The sequence below is a fragment of the Paroedura picta genome, chromosome 1 (assembly GCF_049243985.1).
Source record: "Paroedura picta isolate Pp20150507F chromosome 1, Ppicta_v3.0, whole genome shotgun sequence".
NCBI lineage: Eukaryota > Metazoa > Chordata > Lepidosauria > Squamata > Gekkonidae > Paroedura > Paroedura picta.
In genome coordinates this window covers 36,927,382-36,948,452 of record NC_135369.1, presented here as the reverse complement: position 1 = coordinate 36,948,452, position 21,071 = coordinate 36,927,382, and the positions used below count along the sequence as shown (strand labels likewise).

Here is a 21,071-nt window from a genome sequence, read left to right as displayed (position 1 = left end):
TCTTCCAGGACCCCAGTGATTTTAAATAATCTCAAGGCATTTGGAAAGGAGTAAAAGCCCAAAGTGCAATGGGAAGAATATACTATTCCACTGACCAGTCAAAAGCAGGGGGCCAAGCGTTAAGCATGCGCAGTAACGCTTGGACAACCCCGAGAGTTCACAGTAAAATTCATAAAGTAGGTGACAGCATAAAGACTTCAGGCAAGAACCACTGGGAGAAAGACCTGCAGGTGACGCCCCATGAAAATGCAATGCATTGTTTGCATAAAGAACCAGGCTCACCTATATCTTTACGCATGGCTTTCGCAAGTGCTTCCACAGTCATCTCAGACATTATCTCAACCTCCTGCTTCACCACTTTTTGTTTGATTTGTCGAAGTTTCTCCTTGCCAGATTTCTCTCTCTACAAAAGAGTAAAAAGAAGGGCACAGTGCTAAGAAAAAGACCGAAGAGGCAGCAATATTTCAAAAGAAGCCTTGATCTTGCATCTGGGAATCATTTTGGCTAGCACTGTAGTTAACAGTATTCCATATGAATTAAATTAAATTAAGGTTAATCTCTGCCAGTAACATACTTCCTATCTCTGTACTTCAATGCATGTGGAAAATAAGTGTCCCTAAGTAGCACACAGTCTTTCTTCTTGCATCTTATATAGGTCCAAAGCCATTCTCAACCGTAATGCTTGACAGTTGCTGCATCTGTCAAGTTTCAAATACCTTTTGATCCATCCATCTGGTTACGGATTGTTGTCTTCAATGCTGTTAATCTATTATTCATGTTTTAATTATTATTGATAATGGTTTAAATTATTATTGATATTGTGGTTTTAAGGTAGCTTTATATTGTAATCTGTATTTCTAAAATGTTGTAAGCTGCCAGGAGCAGCAGGCTGAAAATGGAAATAGATTTGGTCAGATTGCTGGCCACTTCCCTCCTCTGCTCACCTTTAAAGCTACACACTACTGCTCCCAAAATATACTTTCCTCCAGCAGCGGATATATTTGCAGCTTTGTTTGCAGAACACTCACAGTGAGAACCCAAGCAGAGTTACATAGGTCTAAGAGCTGTAATAGTTTTAGAAGGTTATAACTCTGCATGGACTACACTGTCAGGCATTCTCTTACATTTTGTAAATATAGTGAATGCTACAATTTTGTACAGTTGTAAGCTATTCCGTCAGTCAGTTTTTATTAAGGCCACAGGCCTTTCAGTAGCAAAGTAAAACAGATAAAAACACTAACATAAAATTAATTGTCAATGTGAAATACATCACTCGCCCTAAAATATTTAACAGTTAAAAGGTTAGCATATGAATAAATTAAGTTGAATGTATGCTATTAAGTTTGTGTCCAGATCTACTCCCTTCCGAGAAATATTGTTTGGTGCTACTACAGTAGCAAGATTAGTCTTAGTCAAGAATTGGAAATCTCTGGAGATACCAACTATGGCTGGATAAACTTGCTGATTCAGCGAAAATGGCAAAACTAACGTCCATAGTCAATAAAAAGCCAATGGAAGAATTTTGAGATCAATGGAGCTTCTACTTGGATTACCTCGTCAAATGAAGCTCCAAACATTATACAGGGACAATGGGAGGGCGAGGGATGGGGATATATTGTAATCAACACCTACTTCTTTCTTTCTGTATAACTTTACAAAACAAACAAGATACTTTTAAAAATATGAATAAATTATAAACTACATGCCATCTCCATTTGTATTTTCATTGCAGAATACAGAATCTTCACCACAGATACTTAACTCCATTAATTTTTAAAAGGGGAGGGAAAAATCCAAAGTGACCAATTTCTCATCTGTTGGGTTAATCCAAGTTGGAGTATAAGGATCAGTAAAGATGATGAACAGAAGTCAGGGTTGAAATGGAAAACTCACTAGCCAAGCCAAATGTATAAGTAATGCGAGACCAGTTTCTAATCTAAGAACCACAGAGGATGCACATCCAGGCACTCAAAAGAATCGTTTTCAGATTTTGTATAATTGGCTATTGTGGGTATTCTGGGCTGTGTGGCCGTGAACTGGTAGTTTTAGTCCCACCAGTAACAGTGGCTGGCATCTTCAGAGATAGGACACAGTAAGATGGGATGCTTTGTGATGCAGTATGGAATATAACTTATTAATTTTATATTATTATAGCACTGAAGCAAGTTTAGGTTTGATAAGAAAGTCATTCTTGAATATATTTCAGTTTTCTTCAAAATATATCATCTCCCAAGCAAATCCAGGGGGGGAAAAGAAACATTTTGTTTTGTTTTCAACAATAAAGACAACCAAAGCAGTATGCCCTTGAAATTCCATGGAACATCTTTCCCATCTGGAAGAAAGTTCTCTTTAAATAGAGAGAGGAAGCACAACATAAAGTAGAAGCTACACACTTCCCTCATCCTGAGTTCGACATGTTTATGGTTTTGTCAGACTCTCAGATCTCACTTTCTTAGCAGTATGTAGTTTCAAGACAGGCTAAATGAATTAATTGGCCATTTGACTGGGAGAGCAAAACATCTCTGTGTTCAAAAAACATCCAACACTGTATACAACACCACTACTCCCCCATTAATCTCTGTTCAACATATTTTCTGGACTCTCTCCCTCCCCAACCAAATCTGGTTTCCGTTTCATATGCTGGAAATAAGAATAAAGGAATAAGAATAAAGAAGCTATTAATTACCGCCTTGGTAGTTAAAAGCCTGACTTGTGAGTTGATGTCTGGCTGCCAGAGCTGAGGGTGCAGCTGAACTGAGCACACATGGTAGGTAGAGGATAGGACAGGCTTCCACTGTGTTCTGTAAACTTTCCCATAAGACAGAGAATGCAACTGTTTGCAAGCCCGGTACAAATAAGCCATGTTCTCCAGTGTCAGCATCATCCTCCAGTTCATTTTATCACTGCAAATAAAAAAACAAAAGTAACGTTGATCAAGCCACGTTTTGATATGTGACGGACATCTGATGTGATATGTTAAAGCAGACATGTTCACTAGATGCAAAGCTGGGCATGGGAGCTGTACCCTTCACTTTATAGAAGAGGAAATTTTGTTGGATTCCAAATCAGGGGTGAACCTCTCAAAATTCCCTATTCTATGTTACTGTTAAAAAGCAATATTCTCCTTTGTTCCCACATATCTTAATCTAATGACAGGATTGCCAAACCCAGCTTCAAGGAATCTGCAAGGTTATCATGAAAAGGAGAAACAAAATCTAAGGAGCATTATCCCTTTTTAATGCAACTCTTATGGTAACCTTCTCAAGGTCTCGGTCTGCACCTGACAACTTTACACAACTAACAACCCAATATTAGTTATTTTATCATGTACTGCATTTACAGTATTTTAAGGCCATTTGTGATCGGAAGGTTTTAAACTCTGCCAGCAATAAAAGGTAGCTAATACAGTCATATTTATTAACTAATATTAATTATGGAGGATTGCTGTCCAAAACCCAGGAAAGACCCCGTATACGTTTAAAAGTTGCAGGGAAGGAACACCATGTGTAATGGTGTTTTAAAGGAACCTTTACAATATCGAGGCTGGGCAGCCTTACATAATAACAAAAGGGAAATGGGCTGGATCCAAGGATGCTGCTCTCCCCAAGTGACAGCAGTTATCCTGGCAGAATGGTCCTCACTGGTGAAGGAGAGGGACAATGGTTTCCACTTATTTGCTCCTTCCACTGCAGACCTCCTCCTCTGCCTCCAGTCCAGGATGCTGCCAAGAACCCCTTGATCCCCCAAAACAGAATTTGGGGGTCTCAGTGGGCTGCTGCAGTAGGAGCGAGGAGGCAGAAGTCCCACCTCAACATGTTGGAAGTACTTAGTGTCTCACTCTAACACAATATTTGTATGTTACTTTATTCATCTTCCCATCAAGTCACATTGCAGAAATTCAGCCCTTCTTCTCACTCTTTGGAGACAACCTCCTCTTTTGTGAATTTCCATTACAGCATGCCAACCCACCTTCCACCAAAAGCCTTCACCTCTTCCATTATTCCATGTGATCATCCTCCTGTTATCCTTACCATGGCTTCCCCACTCTCCTATCACTCTGGGATCTGATCCAGATACATCCCTGCCCATAACAGTCACCTCCTCCAGCTCCACCATCCTCAGCAGTCTGAAAATCTTCTCTTTCCAACAACTGTGTCCCTCTGCCCTTGCTGTTCTCTATTGCCTTGAATGGCCTCCCAGAACACTCAGGCTGGATGGAACCACCTCTCTCATTTCCCTCAACACTCACTTTTTTTGTAATAACTTCACATATCTGGAGTTATCAACCTCCAGGTACAGCCTGCAGATCCCCCAGAATTGCAACTGAACTTCAGAATGCGGCAATGAGTTCCCCAGGGGTAGGGGAATGGCTGTTCTGGACTCTATGGCATTATATACACTGAGATACCTCTCCAGTACCACTCTCTCCAAACTCCACCTCCATATCTTCAGCAATTTCTCAAACCAGAGTTGGCAACCCTGGCATTATCTTAGTCCCCTTCCTTTGCAGATAATAAACCCAGGAATGTGTTAGTGGAATGAAGACATACCCCTTCCTGTACCAGCCTCCCCTCCTTCTGAAGTTTATTTCATATTTTACTGTAAATCCTTCCAGGCATGGATCTGGCTTCTTACCCTATGTAAAGCATCATATGAAGTTCAAACAGCAGAAGCACAGAAGATAGAGTTGGGTAAAATGTTCATTTCAGTGATTTGAGATACAGTCCAAATGGTACAATAAATGTTACAAGCTTAATAATTTACAAATTGCTAATGCTAACCTTATTATTCGCCTTCAAGGATCGCTGCCTTGAGGTGGCGAAGGGGCTTGCGTAGCTTAGTGAAGCTATGAGCTATGCCATGCAGGGCCACCCAAGACGGATAGGTCATAGTGGAGAGCTCTGACAAAAGGTGATCCACTGGAGAAGGAAATGGCAAACCACTCCAGTATCTTTGCCATGAAAACCCAACTCTGGTGTTGCAGAAGACAAACCAGTCAGTCCTAGAGGAGATCAGCCCTGACTGCTCCTTAGAAGGCCAGATCCTGAAGATGAAACTCAAATACTTTGGCCACCTCATGAGAAGGAAGGACTCCCTGGAGAAGAGCCTAATGCTGGGAGCGATTGAGGGCAAAAGAAGAAGGGGACGACAGAGAATGAGGTGGTTGGATGGGGTCACTGAAACAGTTGGTGCAAACTTAAATGGACTTCGAGGAATGGTAGAGGACAGGAAGACCTGGAAGATCATTGTCCATGGGGTCGCGATGGGTCGGACATGACTTCGCACCTAACAACAACAACATTATTATTGGCAGAATGCATTTTAAGGAACTGCCCTTGCTATTCATTCATCTATCTCTATAAAACAAAATATTTAGAGTACTATAAGGAACAGAGGGCTAAGGCTCTGAAGTGGTTTGTCTGGTACATTGATATTGGCTGGGTTACTGAAGAAGAAGAGTTGGTTCTTATATGCCGCTTTTCTCTACCCAAAGGAGGCTCAAAGCGGCTTACACTCGCCTGATATCGAGTGTAACTGAGAGCCAGTTTGGTGTAGTGGTTAGGAGTGCGGACTTCTAATCTGGCATGCCAGGTTCGATTCTGAGCTCCCCCACATGCAACCAGCTTGGGCTCGCCACTGCACTGATAAAACTGTTCTGACCGGGCACTGATATCAGCGCTCTCTCAGTCTCACCCACCCCCCAGGGTGTCTGTTGTGGGGAGAGGAAAGGGAAGGCGACTGTAAGCAGCTTTGAGCCTCCTTCAGGTAGGGAAAAGCGGCATATAAGAACCAACTCTTCTTCTATCACTGCTTGGTCAGAACAGTTTTATCATTGCCATGGCAAGCTCAAGGTCACCCAGCTGGCTGCATGTGGGGGAGTGCAGAACCCAGCATGCCAGAGTAGAAGTCTGCATTCCTGACCACTACACCAAACTGGAAATGCAGTGACTCAGAGCTCCACAATGACAGGACAGCAGACTCAGGGAGCCCCCCACCTGAGCCGTCTATGTGACCTAGAGCAGCATTTGCTGGCAGGGGCTCGTGGGAATTGTAGTCCATGAACATCTGGAGGACCACAGGTTGATTACCCCTGACCTAGAGCACTAAATAATCAAGCCTTATCTACCTAGAGCTGAGAAGATCTGGGGTTTTGTACCCCACTTTTCACCACCCAAAGGTGGGAGTCTCAAAGCGGCTGGCTTACAGTCCCCTTCCTCCTCCACACCCTGTGAGGTAGAGAGAGCTCTGCTCTTTGAGAACACCACTATGAGGCCTGTGACTGGCCCAAGATCACCCAGGTAGCTGCATGCAGAGGAGCGGGGAGCCAAACCCGGCTCGCCAGACTGGAGGCCACGCTCTTCACCACCACACCACACGGGCTCTCTGACTGCCATGAGAAAGGCGCAAGGAGATCGTTCTTCGTCCGACTGCTCCCCCCTCCCCCCATAACGCATGCCCATGCCATTACAGAAGCGAGTGGACAGCTAGTACCATGCGCAGCCACGGAAAAACGCGCGGAGGCAGACGCAGCGGAATCCCCTCCTCGGGCCCTTCTTGCTGTTTCGCCCCCGCCACACCACGGGTTGGCGCGCGCGCGCACCTTCGCCCGTCCACTTCCCCGCCCTTTTAATACCCTTCCTCGTGCGCCTGCGCACAATCTCCCCGTCCAACGTCAATCCAGCGGCCGTGGCTGGAGGTAGGTCCTCGTTGTCGCGTCTTTCTTTGCGCCTTGTTTCCGGCTTTCTGCCGCGGGACTATCTCCTGCTGTACAAAAACCTTTCCACAGAGAAGCCCAAGGCGCCTGCACGCCCGTTACAAACAAACCAGCAAACCGATTCTCGTTTATTCTTCCGCATTGAGTCCCCGTGAGCATGCGCAGTGGGTCTTGAGGTACGGGTACTGAGGCGCCGTGCCCGTTTCTTGCCCTCACGTCGTTTGCCGGAAGTACTCGTGGCCCTCGTTAAAGGGACCGGGTGAAAGGGCAAAGCCCTCCTCTGAGTGGCCTCGGCTCACCCGATCTCGGAAGTGAAACAGGGTCAGCCCTTGGAAGGGCTGTCACTCAGGCAGGCAGCGCCTCTCGCCGCCGGGATTCAGCTGCGACTTGATGCCCAAAAGGGAAGGGGTCAAAGGAAGCCGCTGCTCAAAGAGGCGGTGTCGCCCTGGCTATTTTTAAGGGCAGCTGCTCTGCGCTTGCGTCAGCTTTCCCGGCCTCCTCATCGGCCTAAAGAGTAGCATACAAAAGAAAGCCAAGCAGAGTATTGTGTTGGAACGGAATAAGGCGTGGTGCTGTTGTTTTAGTGTGAATAAATATGTGATACTGAGAAAGATAAGTTAGGGGCCCTGTGAGACCTAAAGACCAACACAATTATTTTAGACAAAAATTTGACTCCAATGGCACCTTTAATAACAGATTTATTCATAGTGTGAGCTTTTGTTTGCAGGCACACTCCCGCAGACAATATGGAACAAGTCATAAGAGTACAGATATATAGAAAAGGTAAATCAGTGGCAAATTAGAAAACTCATATTATCTAAATCATGCCACATTATGTCACATTATGTCATTCTTTGCCAAAACAGCTAATCAGTCATTTCAAGTTCAGTTGCAGTTCACAAAAACATTAGAGAAATAAAAATGTCAAGGTTAGTAATTAATGGCAGATGCTTTCCCAGTTGTAAAAAGAAATAATTAAAAGATACTAGTTTCTTATCCCATCCATCTCCACTGGAGCATGGAAGCATCCTCACAAGTGACTAGGTGCTCAATTTGTTATTTTGTCCTGAGATTCTGAATTACATTACATACTTCTTACATCACATTACAGTCACATTGTCTCAGTTAAATAAAAAGGGGATTGTAAGAAATGTGGATATAAGAGTTCAATGAGATTAGCATAAAAGGTAAAGGTATCCTCTGTGCAAGCACCGAGTCATATCTGACCGTTGGGGTGACACCCTTTAGTGTTTTCATGGCAGACTCAATATGGGGTGGTTTGCCAGTGCCTTCCCCAATCATTACCGTTTACCCCCCAGCAAGCTGGGTACTCATACATAGTAAGAAAAAAACGTATGTCCTTGTTGGGTAGTTATTGCAATACTCAAAACAATGGAATACTCTGGTGCCATTGGACTCAAATTTTGTTGCCTTGCTATTTATGTGTTTCTTAAGAGCCATCAAGTTGCTTCCAATTTATGGTGACCCTATGCTGTTCATTAAATAAGCATCTTTGTGAAACCACGTTCTACAGTTCTTTACGTGGGACTGGTGGCAATGATAGGATTACCATATGCAGAGGAAGATAATATATACACTAAATCTAGTTAGCTATTGGATAATCGTGTGGTTTAAGCACAATGTGTGTGGAGATATGAAATTGCTGCCAAGCTCCTATGAAGAGTTGACAGCCGAAGATTGATCTTTGACAGTAATGTATCAAACATCAGTAATAACAGTTAGGGGAAATCTCCTCATTAGCACCTCTCATTTGAAAACGTTTCTGTTACACTTTCATCTGGAGTGAAAACCTTCAGCATTAAATGGTGGGATTAGAAATCACCAGTAGGTTTAATTGCATTAATCAGAGTTTAATCAGATTATACCTTTCTTAGTCACCATGGGTATTAAATTGCTTACCTTAATTTGGAAGGCTTATCATTGTTGGTGTGACTAGACACTGTACTTATTATGTGCAGTTTTGAATTTTGCATAGAAATGTCCTAGATCACACCTCTGGATTTCATGGCTTTTTAACCATATAATTCACATTGTTCCCTGTGTGTCTGTTTGCTGACTTTCATTGAATATAGCATAGGAATTTGTTTACTTCGTTTGTTGCCCACCTTTATCATAGATACTGAATGTAGTTTACAAAATATAGAAAACCATCCAGTAAACAGTGCTATGGGACAAGGATCACAGAATTAGAGAACAGTGCAAACAGAAAACTGTCTGAGGCAATACATCTCAAAATCACTGAATGCGTTCGATAATTCATTTTTCTTGGATCATAAATCGATGTGAGGGGCAATTGCAGTATGGAAATAAAATGTTGAATTGCTCTCAACAATAATGAGCTTGAACCAAACATGGTAAAGTAAGGATATAAACCTGACTACCAAATGTAGTTTAGTTGGATCTATCATATTTCCAATAGCCACTTATGGCTGTGAAAGTTGGATGATGAAAAAAATTGGATAAGAGAAAAATCGATTCAGTTGAACTCTGGTGTTGAAGGCTTCTGCAGGTTCCATGGACAGCAAAAGTCACAACAAGGAAATATTACAGTGCATAAAGTCTGATATATCACTGGTAGGCAAAATCACGAAACTCTGGCTCACTTACTTTGGCCATATCATGCGATCCAACTCACTGGAGAAAGCAATTATGCTAGGATTCATCAGTGGAATGAGGAAACCAGCTGTTCAGAGGGCACGGTGGTTGGACGCAATCAGAATGGACACCAGCCAGAACATTGCACATATGAGGGAGGTGGGGTGGATTGTGATGGTGGCTGTGCCATGGGATCGCCAAGAGTTGGACATGACTGAATGGCTGAACACAACAACAAGAACATTAGTAGTCAGACTCTATTGCCTTACGGTACACTCCCTTGCAAAGCTCCTCGCATAAATAGCAGCTGTTTCCAGGTTCCCTGGTTCAGGGCTGCTGGTGCCATGTTATGCACCTGTCATGGTTCTCCATTATATTTTGATGGGTAATATTCTGAGCTAGCTTGTTGTAGTGATTAGGAGCACGGACTTCTAATCTGGCAAGCCAGGTTTGATTCCGCATTCTTCCACATGCAGCAAGCTGGGTGACCTTGGGCTCGCCACAGCAGTGATAAAGCTGCTCTGACCAAGCAGTAATTTCAGGGCTCTCTTAGACTCACCTACCTCACAGGATGTCTGTTGTGGGGAGAGGAAAGGGAAGGTGATTGTAAGCTGTGTTGAGATTCCTGATAGAGAAAAATGGCATATAAGAATCAACTCTATCTTCTAAATTGGAGGACTATGAGCTGGGCCCTAGAATACTTAGGTGGATAGGGAACTGGATGGACAACGCACCCATAGAGTAGTTGTCAGTGATATTTCATCTGATTGGAGGGAGGTGACCGGGGGGGGGGGCACAGGACTTGTTTCTAGGTCTGGTACTTTTCAATATTTTTATAAATGATCTGAATGAGGGAGTGGTGGGACTACTCAATTCATTTGCAGATGACAGCAAACTGGGAACTCCCCGGAAGTCAGAGAGAGTTCAACGAGATCTGAACATACTGGGAAAGTGGCTGGATGTGAACAATATGCAATTCAACAAGGAGAAGTGCAAAGTTCTACATCTGGGTCATGTTGGCGAAGCTGCGTCTGGCGGCAAGTGCCTTGATGGGCCGGCAGCCAGCCAGCTTTGTCTCATTGTGGGCCCTGATTGGCCCGCAGAGCATATCTGGCTGGAAACAGAGGCCAGACCCAGGAAACCAAGTCTGGACACAGGCCGGACATGCTCCACCCAGGAGGCTCTTTCCAAATATTAGAGCCACAAAATGGTAAGGATGGGTTTGTATCACTAACACAGTCATTTGCTGGACTGTAAAAGGCTCAGAAGAAAAAAGGAAATCATGAGGCACAGTGATATAGTAGTCTTTTCTATGTTTATAGGTGAAAAGGTTATAACAAAGTCATAAAGAGTCAATTTGTTTATGACTTTATGTTATAACCTTTTCACCTATAAACATAGAGAAGACTATGTGCCTCGTGATTTCCTTTTTTCTTCTGAGTCCACATTGAGGAATCCACGGTTCTATACTTGGACTGTAAAAGGCAGAATTATTAGCAACTGCAAGTTAGGTGAACTCTAAAGCATATTTAAAACAAACAAACAAAAATCCTATAGAATGCTGGAATGTAATAAGGACAAATTCACTTCAGAGTTATGATAATTTTCTCTCTTTTTGTAGTTGCTATAGGGAAACAATACAGGTTACAGTCCTTGTTTCTGTATTCCCCTCCACAGGACCTCTGGTTTGTGCGGCTGCAATCCTAAAGACACTTTCCTGGGAGTGAGCCCCATTGAATAATATGACTGACTTCTTAATAGTTCTGTTTTGTATCATCCCTTCTACTTTATCATTTAGTATTTTTTCATCTTAGGATAGGTTGATAAATGTGTTTTTGTTTATTGAAGCCTAGTTAAGGTTTTTGTAAAATTCATAAAGTTAAGAATACATTAACAAAAATAAAGTAAAAAAATACAGGCACAGCCATTTTGAAATGACATAAGGGAAGCTTTATTTTTGATTGCCTTCCTGCCAGGAAACTGCAGTTTGCGTCAATCTACTGCTCTAAGGCCCTCCCAAGAGAAATCTTCACCCTCCCTCCCCCTTTCCCCCAGGCTAAAGAGCATTTTGCTTGTACTGTGTCATTTGCGATTATCCCTGGGGTTTCCAGGAAGTATTAACGTGGGGTGGTGGTGGTGGTGGTGGAAGATTAAGGGGTTTCAAAGGCTATTAAAAGACCACCGCTTCCACCTAGAATTTCTTTTAAGCTATGCTGTCGATGTTATGCCTGGGCCGGAAAGAATTTCCATGAAATGACCCAGCCATCTGTAATAAGGCTGCTGCACAGTCCCAAGAGCACAGCAGACATATGGCTGACACCTGATATGCAAGTGAAAGCCACCTTTGACAAATGCCCTCCTTAACTGACATATCAGAGTGTATGATTTCCTTTCTGCAAAGATTTACAAGGGTGCACTGCATCTGGAGAAATATTACATAGTTCCATAAGTCCCAGGGGGCATTGTTTTTTTTTTTTAATTATAGCCTCCCCACTGAAAACTGATGGAACTTTCAAAAACAGTTTGATGGGGCCCAGTTTGATGGGTTCAGGCCCATCAGATGTCCAAAGAAAAAGAGTCAACAGTACCACTGGGCTAGCGTAACCTTCTTGTGTAAAGGTTTTGGATCTTGGACACTTATTTGCAGGCAAACCCTTAGTGTTGCAATACTTAATGGGGGCCAAACTATAGATATTGGTAGGACTTAGAGCTTTGGGTGCGGGCATGACAGGATTCATGATTTTAAGATGACCCTGGTCCTCCCTTGCGTAGATTCTGACTGGCAATGGGTTGTTTTACGCTGATGAAGAAGAAGAAGATGAGTTGGTTCTTATATGCCGCTTTTCCCTACCCGAAGGAGGCTCAAAGCGGCTCACAGTCGCCTTCCCATTCCTCTCCCCACAACAGACACCCTGTGGGGTGGGTGAGGCTGAGAGAGCCCTGATATTACTGCCCGGTCAGAACAGTTTTATCAGTGCCATGACGAGCGCAAGGTCACCCAGCTGGTTGCATGTGGGGGAGTGCAGAATCGAACCTGGCATGCCAGATTACAAGTCCACACTCCTAACCACTACACCAAACTGGCTCTCATCCCACCCTCAGGATAATTTCTTCTCAAAGCTCTTTAAAGGTGGCACTTTGCAAATAGGAATAAAAGCAAACATTTAGCAGTTGGCTGATATACTTCAGGCACAAACGGACCATTAAATGTGTTCCTTAGATCTGTTTATTGTCTGTATATCAAAAATATAGTTGCATTGGCTGAAAGTTGGCACCTGGGGACCCAACCTGCATATTTACCAAGGCACACGTAATCACCCACAGCCCCTGCTGAAAAGGCATTTTACATTTCATTTCATATTGTTTATAATTTATCTCAACAGAAGTGTTTTTGCAAGCTTAATATTACCTCTTGCTTTAGTTGCTGATGAGATTACACAGCTAATTGGTTTATTAAATGAAATGCTTTATCCTCCAGGAGCAGCTGTTGTCATTAAGCAGCTGAAATGAAATGCAGTGCATTTCCTAGTCTTTAGGTCACCTAACACAAAGTGTGTGAATGCACAATTAAGAGCATTCGGTTTAATGTCCATTTCTCCTTCAAATTGAATGCTAATTTATTCAATTTGCAAGTTAATTTCCTTGCATTACAACAGTTTGTTCTTTAAATGCTTAGTAAATCCTTCCTGACATTATATGCAGACTCTGTGTTCCAAGAATCTTGAAACAAAAGGACAAATGCAGTCCCTTGAAAGTACAGCCCATTGAAATTATGACAAACTGCAGAAAATGACACAGTTGCATCAATTTGACTTGTGTGCAAAAATTGGTCACGGAATTGCACCTTTGTTTTAGGTTTGCACAAAAGGGAACATCAATTTAGCTCTAATCAGTTTATGTAAAGGCTGGGAATTAATCATGATCCTAATTATCACAAAAGACTTCTTGAGAGGAAAAAATTACTGCTTCAAACCAGCCAGGGACGCCTATGCCGTATGTCAGGGGTGGTAAAACTGTGGCCCTCCAGCTATCCATGGACTACACTTACCATGAGGCCATGCTAGAGAGCCACAGTTTGCCCACTGCTGTCATTTGCTGTAAAATAAGTGACTTGTTTACAGTGGTGCTTTCTGAATTTTACAGTAAGCCAAGCAGCATTCTTACATTTTGTAATAACAAGGCTATGAAAGAGGCACTTTATGTCATATATTTTTTCTTAGTAGAGATATTTCCTCCACAAGCCTGCCAACATTTTCCAGGCTCCTGCTCTTACGTCACTGATACCAGACTGATCTGCAGACGTTTTAAAACAAGCTTATAAAACAACTGTTTGATCAACTCTGGTAAGAATTTTCTCCTGGCAATACTTTATTTGAAGTGTGAAGGAGAGTGCAAAAGTACTAACAGTGAGGGAAGAAGAAGAAGAGTTGGTTCCCCTTTTCTCTCCCAGAAGGAGTGTCAAAGTGGCTTACAATTGCCTTCCCTTTCCTCTCCCCACAACAGACACCCTGTGAGGTAGGTGAGACTGAGTGAGTCCTGACATTACTGCTTGGTCAGAACGTGGGACCATGGAATCAAACCCGGCTTGCCAGATCAGAAGTCTGCACTCCTAACCAGTACACCAAGGCAGTCTGTTCTCAGACCTGCCAACTTGATGCTGTTAAGCAAATGATTGGTATGAGCAGAACATTTCCTGGAAAATCCACAAGTCAGTATAAACCATATTGTATGCATGAATTAGTCTGAGGATATACCCTGGGTAATACAATAACAAAGGAAGGGTGCTGATAGCTCGTATATGTTTTGCAAGATTTTGATGTCAGTTTGCCTATATATGGTTACACTTTTGCCTTTAAAGTTGTAGGCATCTTGAACTTTCTCAGCCTGATTTACCTCCCAAACTGGTTGTTCCTAGGATATAGAAGAAGGGAGAATTAGGAATTTTGGGGGGTGGGGCCTGGGGAGGACCTCGGTGGGGCATAATTCTGTAGAATCTACCCTCAAAGACATCCATTTTCTCTAGGGAAATTGATATCTGTCACCTGGAGGTCGGTTGTAATCCTAGGAGATCTCCAGCTACCACCTGGAGGCCGACAATCCTCCTTTGGGTCCTGATTAGGGAGGAAAGCAGGATATAAAAATAAATAGTGTAACACATTTTCTCCAGAGCTGGATTAATGTACAGGGTAATGTAATTTAGGATGCCAGCCCCCAGAATTACAGCTTCCTCTGTAGCTTTATCAGTTCTCCTGGAGAAAATGGATGCTTGGAAAGGCGAACTTTGTGGCATTGTACCCATTTGAGGTCCCTGACCTCTCCAGGCTCCCTCCCCAAATCTCCAGGAATTTCCCAATCGTGCCCAACCCCACCCCCACCAGTGGCCAGGAGGAACCTGGCAACCCCAAACGTAATGTAAGTAAACTACAGTCTAGACCTCAGATTATGGGGAATCTCTAAATACACTCCCAATTTCTAAATTATTGGTTGGGGGGGGGTGGAGTGTTATACTACAGAGCTCTTAAACTTGACATCACGTAGGCCTTAGCATGTCTTAATCAGGTTGTGATTCTTTCTCCTGCCTGTTTCACTTTCTAAGTAAAATGTTGCAGATCTGCATTCCTCTGGTCGCGTGCAGGAAAGTAAATCCTACAAAAATGAATTGGATTTATTTCCTGATGGTTAGGCTTGGCCTGTAAGAACAATTGTGCCGTCAGGTCCTTAGCCGTGACGGTACAGAAGGGGTTGGCTCCCATCAAACATTTACTATGCCCCTCCAATCAGCACTAGGGGTGGTGTGAAATCTGTCGTCTTTCCAGTAGCACCCTCAGAGGCCAACAAGAGTTTCAGGGTATAGGTAGGCTTTCAAAAAACCCCTTCAGCTGACATCACCTAAGGGAACTTTGACTCTTGAAAACTTATCCCCGAAATGGCTGTTGGTCTGTAAGATGTTACTGGACTTGAATCTACTGCAGAGCATCATGGGTTACCCTCTGAATCAACTTTGTCAAGTGTAAATTGTCCGTGTAAAAAAGAAAGGAGCTGAGGTAAAAAGGTGTGAATTCCGTCATAAATATCCCAAGAGTGAATTTCTGTGCAATTGGCTAGAACAGAATTAACAGGTGAGCAGGGCTGAACAAACCATCCTGATTTAAATGGGGAGGGGAGTAAAATCATGTTGGAGTAAAGCTGAGTGGGACGAAGGATTAAGGACTGACAGAGTAAAACTGAGTAGGAATACTCAGAGTAAAGCAGAGAAAAAGAGAACAGGCCAGTGTTTCGCAGTAGCCCTGCAGAACTCTTATTGCTGAATAAATTATTTCTGACAAGAGACAAAGAATAAGGGATTTAGGCCTGGCAGTCAGTGAGCCCAAGTCGTCTTTTGCTATTATATATTACCCCACAGGAATCTTATCTACAGGGGAGGGTTGTGCTGTTTGTGCAGAAAATGGAAAGGATCCCTAACCTGTGGGGCAGCTCAGGGATTATTCCCCTATTGCTTGACCCAGCATGTGTTAATTTAGAAAAGAATGCTACTCACAGCCTAATTATATGCATTTTCATTCATTCATTCATTCATTCATTCATTCATTCATTCATTCATCTTTCTCACTGAGAAACAAAAGAATTGCACAGTATAAATCAATGCAATCAGATGAGACATCTAATAAACAGCAATTTTAAAACAAAAACAAAATACATATGATGTCAAACAGTGCAGAAAATGGTATTACAAAGGTAAAGCAATGCAGTAAGCACAGGATAATACATACACAGAGAAAAACAGAACCTTTCCAAGGCAATTGGTACAATACATTTTATATATCAATAATTTTTTAAGGACCAACCAAAACGGTTTATAGATATACTCCGTTTTCCACAATTTTTCTTCAGTGGTTGATTCCTTATACTCTTATCTACCAATTTGATTGTGGGGAATATCAGTTAAAAAAACATACCCCACAATACTGACATTCCCCACAATACTTTACAGAGCCGGTGGCCTATCTATATATATAAAAAAAGAAAGCTTGACAGTGAAAGTAACCCTAGTCTCCTTTTTTGGCAGATTGGTCTCTTTGCCAGCAGAACCTGCCCCTACAGGGCCAAGAGCTGTCCCTCATTCCTCCTGTCTCTTTGTCCTGTCAATCATAAAGCCTCTGACTCAAAAGGCCTGGGCCTAGTGGATGAGAATATCATTGTCGGTCATGACTCAGCAGCAGCAGGCACTTCGAGAGGCGCTGGACCAGCACCTGCGTGGCTTGGACATCGAAACAGTCTGTGTGGAGCACCCTGAAGTGAGTGAGTGGAGCATGACTGCCACTGCAGCAGCACAGGACAGGGAACCCCAAGAAACCCAGAGCGCTCATCCCGCAGGCATCCCCTGTTGCCAGAAACAGTGGTCAGTTTTCTGAGTGGAAGCTGCTGCGGTAAAGAAAAGCTACTTTCTCATAGGAATCCCTGCTCTTTTCTCCCCAGTTTCGTAGGTAACCCCCCCCCAGAAGAAAAGTATCATTGGTTTCTCATTGCTGTGTAGCTCACTAAATAGTTTTGTTGATTTTGTTGATCATGGAGATGGCTACTCAATAACCAGAAATCAACTGGCCATAGGAGCCAGTCTGGAGACTGAACCCTAAAATGTCAAACATGTTCTAGGGCTCAGTAACGAAGGGACTAGATTGTTTGGCTTGTAAAGTCATCATAGGTACCATACAACAAAGTCTTTGCAAGTGCTCTGTGAACACAAAGAATTATTTTGTCACATTGGTCCATGTAGCCTACCGTTGACTGCTTTTACTGGCAGCCACTCTGTTGGGTCTCAGGCAGGGGCCTTTCCCAGCTTTCCGGGGATTGGGTTTGAACCTGGAACTTTCTGCCCTATTGGGCTCCTTCCTTTGCAGAGGTCATACTGGGTGAACTTTAGTTGTTTTCTAAACCCCTGGTTCTATCCCAGCACCTTTATTAGCATTTCTGTGGGGAGAAGTAATTCTGGAAGAATGCACAGAAGATGTGATGGATTTGGCTTTCCATCCTATACTGTTAAAGATAATCAGGTATTTCCAGTGCCCGTGTGAACTGTTTAGGTGCATTTGTGACCAGGCAGTGCAAGAAATGGTCTCAAGAATCTAGGATGGAAACATTAAAAAATGGTAACATCTCAAATATTATGATGGATGCCCTTAACATGTTACTAATATGTTTTTTTTAAATTATATTTATTAATTTCATTTATATACTGCCCTCCCCTGAGGCTCAGGGCAGTTTACATGAAACATAGAACAGAACAATACAGATAAATTGGTAGTCATGGTAATAATAATAACAGTTTCCTAAGAATTTTTCTACTTTAGTTTTATTGCCTGTATGTGTTGGTAGTCTCTTTAAACCTACTTCACTTAATGCAAGAGGACATGAAGTTCACCTTCGTTCATTTGTTCCAACTTCTTTCTGATTTCATACTTGTAACATTGGTTCTCAGTTCATGACTATATGATCTTGAGTTTGTAAATGACTGCCATTTTAAGACTGATTTCCTGGGTTAGGATACAGTCTTACATCAACATGCCTCCTCTTACATACATGTTACTTCCCCTACTCTCCAGTTGTTTGGCATCCTACCATATACTGTTCCAGACAATTGGGTATTTAGGATATAATGCTTGCAAGTTGTCATTATGTGATTCTTCAATGCAGTTCACCTTAGAGCATTAGACTGCCAGTCCTTATATCATCTCTATGGTAGGGAGAACCATATATACTTTAATTAACCAAGAAATCATGGAGAAAAGCCAGAACATGTTATACACATGTGATTGCCTGTAAATAAAAAAATGTGTGATAGGAGGAATTGTCACACATGAACTGAAATGCAAACAATATTATTTGTAACAGAAATTACAAATTTCAGCTGGTTTCAAAGAAAGGGTCTTGGTATTTAGCAAGAAACTTTTCTTTATTGATTATGATAGAAGAAAACATCTATCAGCACACTATTTCTACTTCCATCACACAAGGTTTACTGTTAGACTAATTCAAGTAAATTGAATCATTCATACTGTTGCAGCCAATGTGCTGCTCTTTGGACATTTCATACCACATCTAATAAAAGAATCCCATTAACAGAATTATTTTCTCCTTCGTTTGAATAACCTCACTCTAACACAACACTAATACACCTAGAAGAGTGATGTTAAGGGTGGTATAATTGGTTAACAGCCATCAACTCCTGGCCCAAATCTGGCCCCAGGAAAACTGTAAATTGTACTGCCATCATGGCCTAGTTCAAAAACAAATGTTCCATCATGGAGCAATTCGTTTATTGACCTGAAGTCACTCATGGTCCTCCTCCCTTCCCGGCCGCCATTTGCTGTACCTGGAGATGACTGGTGAACCATGCTTACATAGGATTTTATACAGGTGTGAAATCCTACTCCAATTAAGTCACATCTTAATTGCCAATTTTGGCACACTGCAAACATATTCCAATGAAAATCCTTCCAAAGAGAACCAGTTCAGTCCAGGTGGAAATTCCCCATTTGTGCCACTCTGCGGGTTGATAGAAGGAGTGGGGTAAAGGTATTGGTGTTAGCAGGCTCAAGGCACTGTGTCACGATGGCCCTATCACATGATTTCTGCAGATATGTGTCTTCTGGCCAGTTGTTTGTGAAAATCTTGGAATATTGAACTGCTAGGCTAAAGACATACTGATATTGAAAAATACTAAAATGTAAAGTCTTAAAGAATAATACTGAGATCTTATAGAATCTTAACATTCATGGCTTTTCAAATAGTTTTGGCTTATGTACTTACCGTTGCATAGAAAAATAGTGTTTATAAACTTATAACCTGTTTTACTGCAAAGTGTTGGAAAAATCCAGCAAAGCCAGAATGGCTGATGAATGGGCACGAAAGTTAGAATTTTGCTAGTCTTGCCTGCATGGCACCCATTTCCCTTGCTCCCATAGTGGCCATTCCTACCCTTTCCAACATGGTGTGGGGGGGAAGGATTTATATTCTGAAGTATGCCTTTCTGTTTATATATCGCTATATTAACAGAGACAAAAAGAATCAAAAGATTCCCTGGTGATTGTAAGCTGTGACTTCTTCGGGTAGTAAAAAGATTCCCTGGTGACTCAGGAGGAATTACCATCACACAAGCTGGGACAATGTTGGGAAACTCACTATCTGAAAGTCCTGTTGCTAGTACACTTCATGGATAGTTGCAGCCACAATGGGGCTTCTGATGGAAAGTGTTGTTATGTGGGAACTGCTGTAATTGTTTAAAAGCTGCAGCTAGAGAAGTACATGAGGGACAGTCAAATTGTTCAAATTATTTTCCAGGTATTCACTGTTGAAGAGATGATGCCTCACGTGCAACATTTGAAAGGAGCACTCAGCAAAAACCTTTTCCTTAAGGACAAGAAGAAAAAAGGATTATGGTTGGTAACGGTTCTCCATGACAGGCAAATCAGTTTAAATGACTTGGCAAAGAAGCTGGGTGCTAGCAGTGGAAACCTGCGCCTTGCTGATGAAGCAACCCTGTTGGATAAACTGAAAGTTACCCAGGGTTGTGTAACGCCTTTCGCTCTCCTCTGTGACCAAGGAGATGTAAAGTTTGTGTTGGATGCTGCCTTTCTGGAAGGAGGGCATGAGAGGCTATATTTTCATCCAATGACAAATGCAGCAACCATGGGGATACATCCAGATGACTTCCTAAAATTTCTTAAGTCTACAGGACATGAGCCTATCCTTGTACATTTTGATGATGTGACATTATGAAACTACTTTTGTATTTTAGATAGCCAAGAAATATATTTCTGTAATATTTCAAAAATATTGTAGGATTTTTTTCCATCTGGCTTTAGAATGTACTTACATGTATGTCTCAAATTCAATCTCCAGAATCCCCAGAAATTCAATCTCCTGAAAGGATCACAAGTAGTGGGACAAGGGAAGATCAATATCTGAGAACTGCACCCTTTCAGATAGATGGACCAGGGGTCTGGCTTGGTATAATAAATAACCTTACTTATAATAAAACAGGGTTTCACTTACGTGTAACCATTGTTCATCAAGTGACCTTCTGTGCAGGAACAAATGGGATTGCATGATTGCAGGCCAGCTGCAAAGAAGAGCTTCCAAGTTTTTATTAAAAAGTTTCTAGGCTCTGGAGTGCACCCCCTCTCCTCTTCCTACCCAAAGTGTGACATTACTCCTTCCCTCAGTTCCCTTTGCCATTGTGAGGAAGTCCCTGCATGCTTGCCAGCCCACAGGCAGGAAATGTGTGCCTGCACAGACTACTTTCTGAACAACAATTACAGGTAAATGCAACCCCATTTATGGCATTTTGGCTTTTGTGCAGTCCCACATGGGAGAATAACAAGCTCACCCACCCTATGTGGGCTGACGAATGGGAAATTGCTTGTAGCACAGCTTTTCCCACTGCAGCTTCACATCTAGAATCCATGTCCATCAAGTGGTGTTTGTTGAACATGGAGTAGACTAAGTTGCTGCCTTGCAGATGTCCAAATCTGGCTTGGGATGCTGCTAAAGATGCCCGAACCCTCATTGAGTGAGCTTTCAGGGACACTGGGCAAAGATACCTTAATTTCATCGTCAGCTGTTCAGATTGCAGAGTAACTGCAATGATGCAGCTCTTTATTTAACTCTGTAAAATATACAAATAAGTTTCTATCCTTCCTGAATTCTTGTGTCCTTTTAAAATAAAGGTGTGTTCTTCGTA

At 42.4% G+C, this 21,071-nt stretch overlaps 2 protein-coding genes across 8 annotated transcripts in view; one reads left to right on the top strand and one right to left on the bottom strand.

The window, feature by feature from the left end:
• Positions 1 to 6,930, bottom strand: part of MTIF2 (mitochondrial translational initiation factor 2) — a 23,964-nt gene extending 17,034 nt beyond the window's left edge. Inside the window, exons 1-4 of one of the 6 annotated variants that reach the window (XM_077333878.1) lie at positions 6,635 to 6,930; positions 4,551 to 4,636; positions 2,687 to 2,903; positions 283 to 403 (exon numbers count right to left, since the gene is read on the bottom strand). In XM_077333878.1, coding sequence (XP_077189993.1) covers positions 283 to 403; positions 2,687 to 2,896 — 331 coding nt within the window. In that variant the 5' untranslated portion in view covers positions 2,897 to 2,903; positions 4,551 to 4,636; positions 6,635 to 6,930. Of the gene's footprint in view, positions 1 to 282; positions 404 to 2,686; positions 2,904 to 4,550; positions 4,637 to 4,781; positions 5,114 to 6,469; positions 6,615 to 6,634 lie in introns of those variants that run through there. The other 5 variants (XM_077333839.1, XM_077333886.1, XM_077333869.1 and 2 more) reach the window with 5 other exon arrangements.
• On the top strand, positions 6,576 to 21,071 carry LOC143835759 (prolyl-tRNA synthetase associated domain-containing protein 1-like). 2 transcript variants are annotated; one of them, XM_077333927.1, is made up of 3 exons: positions 6,576 to 6,697; positions 16,398 to 16,626; positions 19,670 to 21,071. In XM_077333927.1, the coding sequence occupies exons 2-3, from the start codon at positions 16,516 to 16,518 to the stop codon at positions 20,105 to 20,107; spliced, it is 549 nt and encodes a 182-aa protein (XP_077190042.1). In that variant the 5' UTR covers positions 6,576 to 6,697; positions 16,398 to 16,515; the 3' UTR covers positions 20,108 to 21,071. The 2 variants fall into 2 exon arrangements, with proteins under 2 accessions (XP_077190042.1, XP_077190050.1); XM_077333935.1 differs by lacking the exon at positions 6,576 to 6,697 and adding an exon at positions 13,835 to 14,039.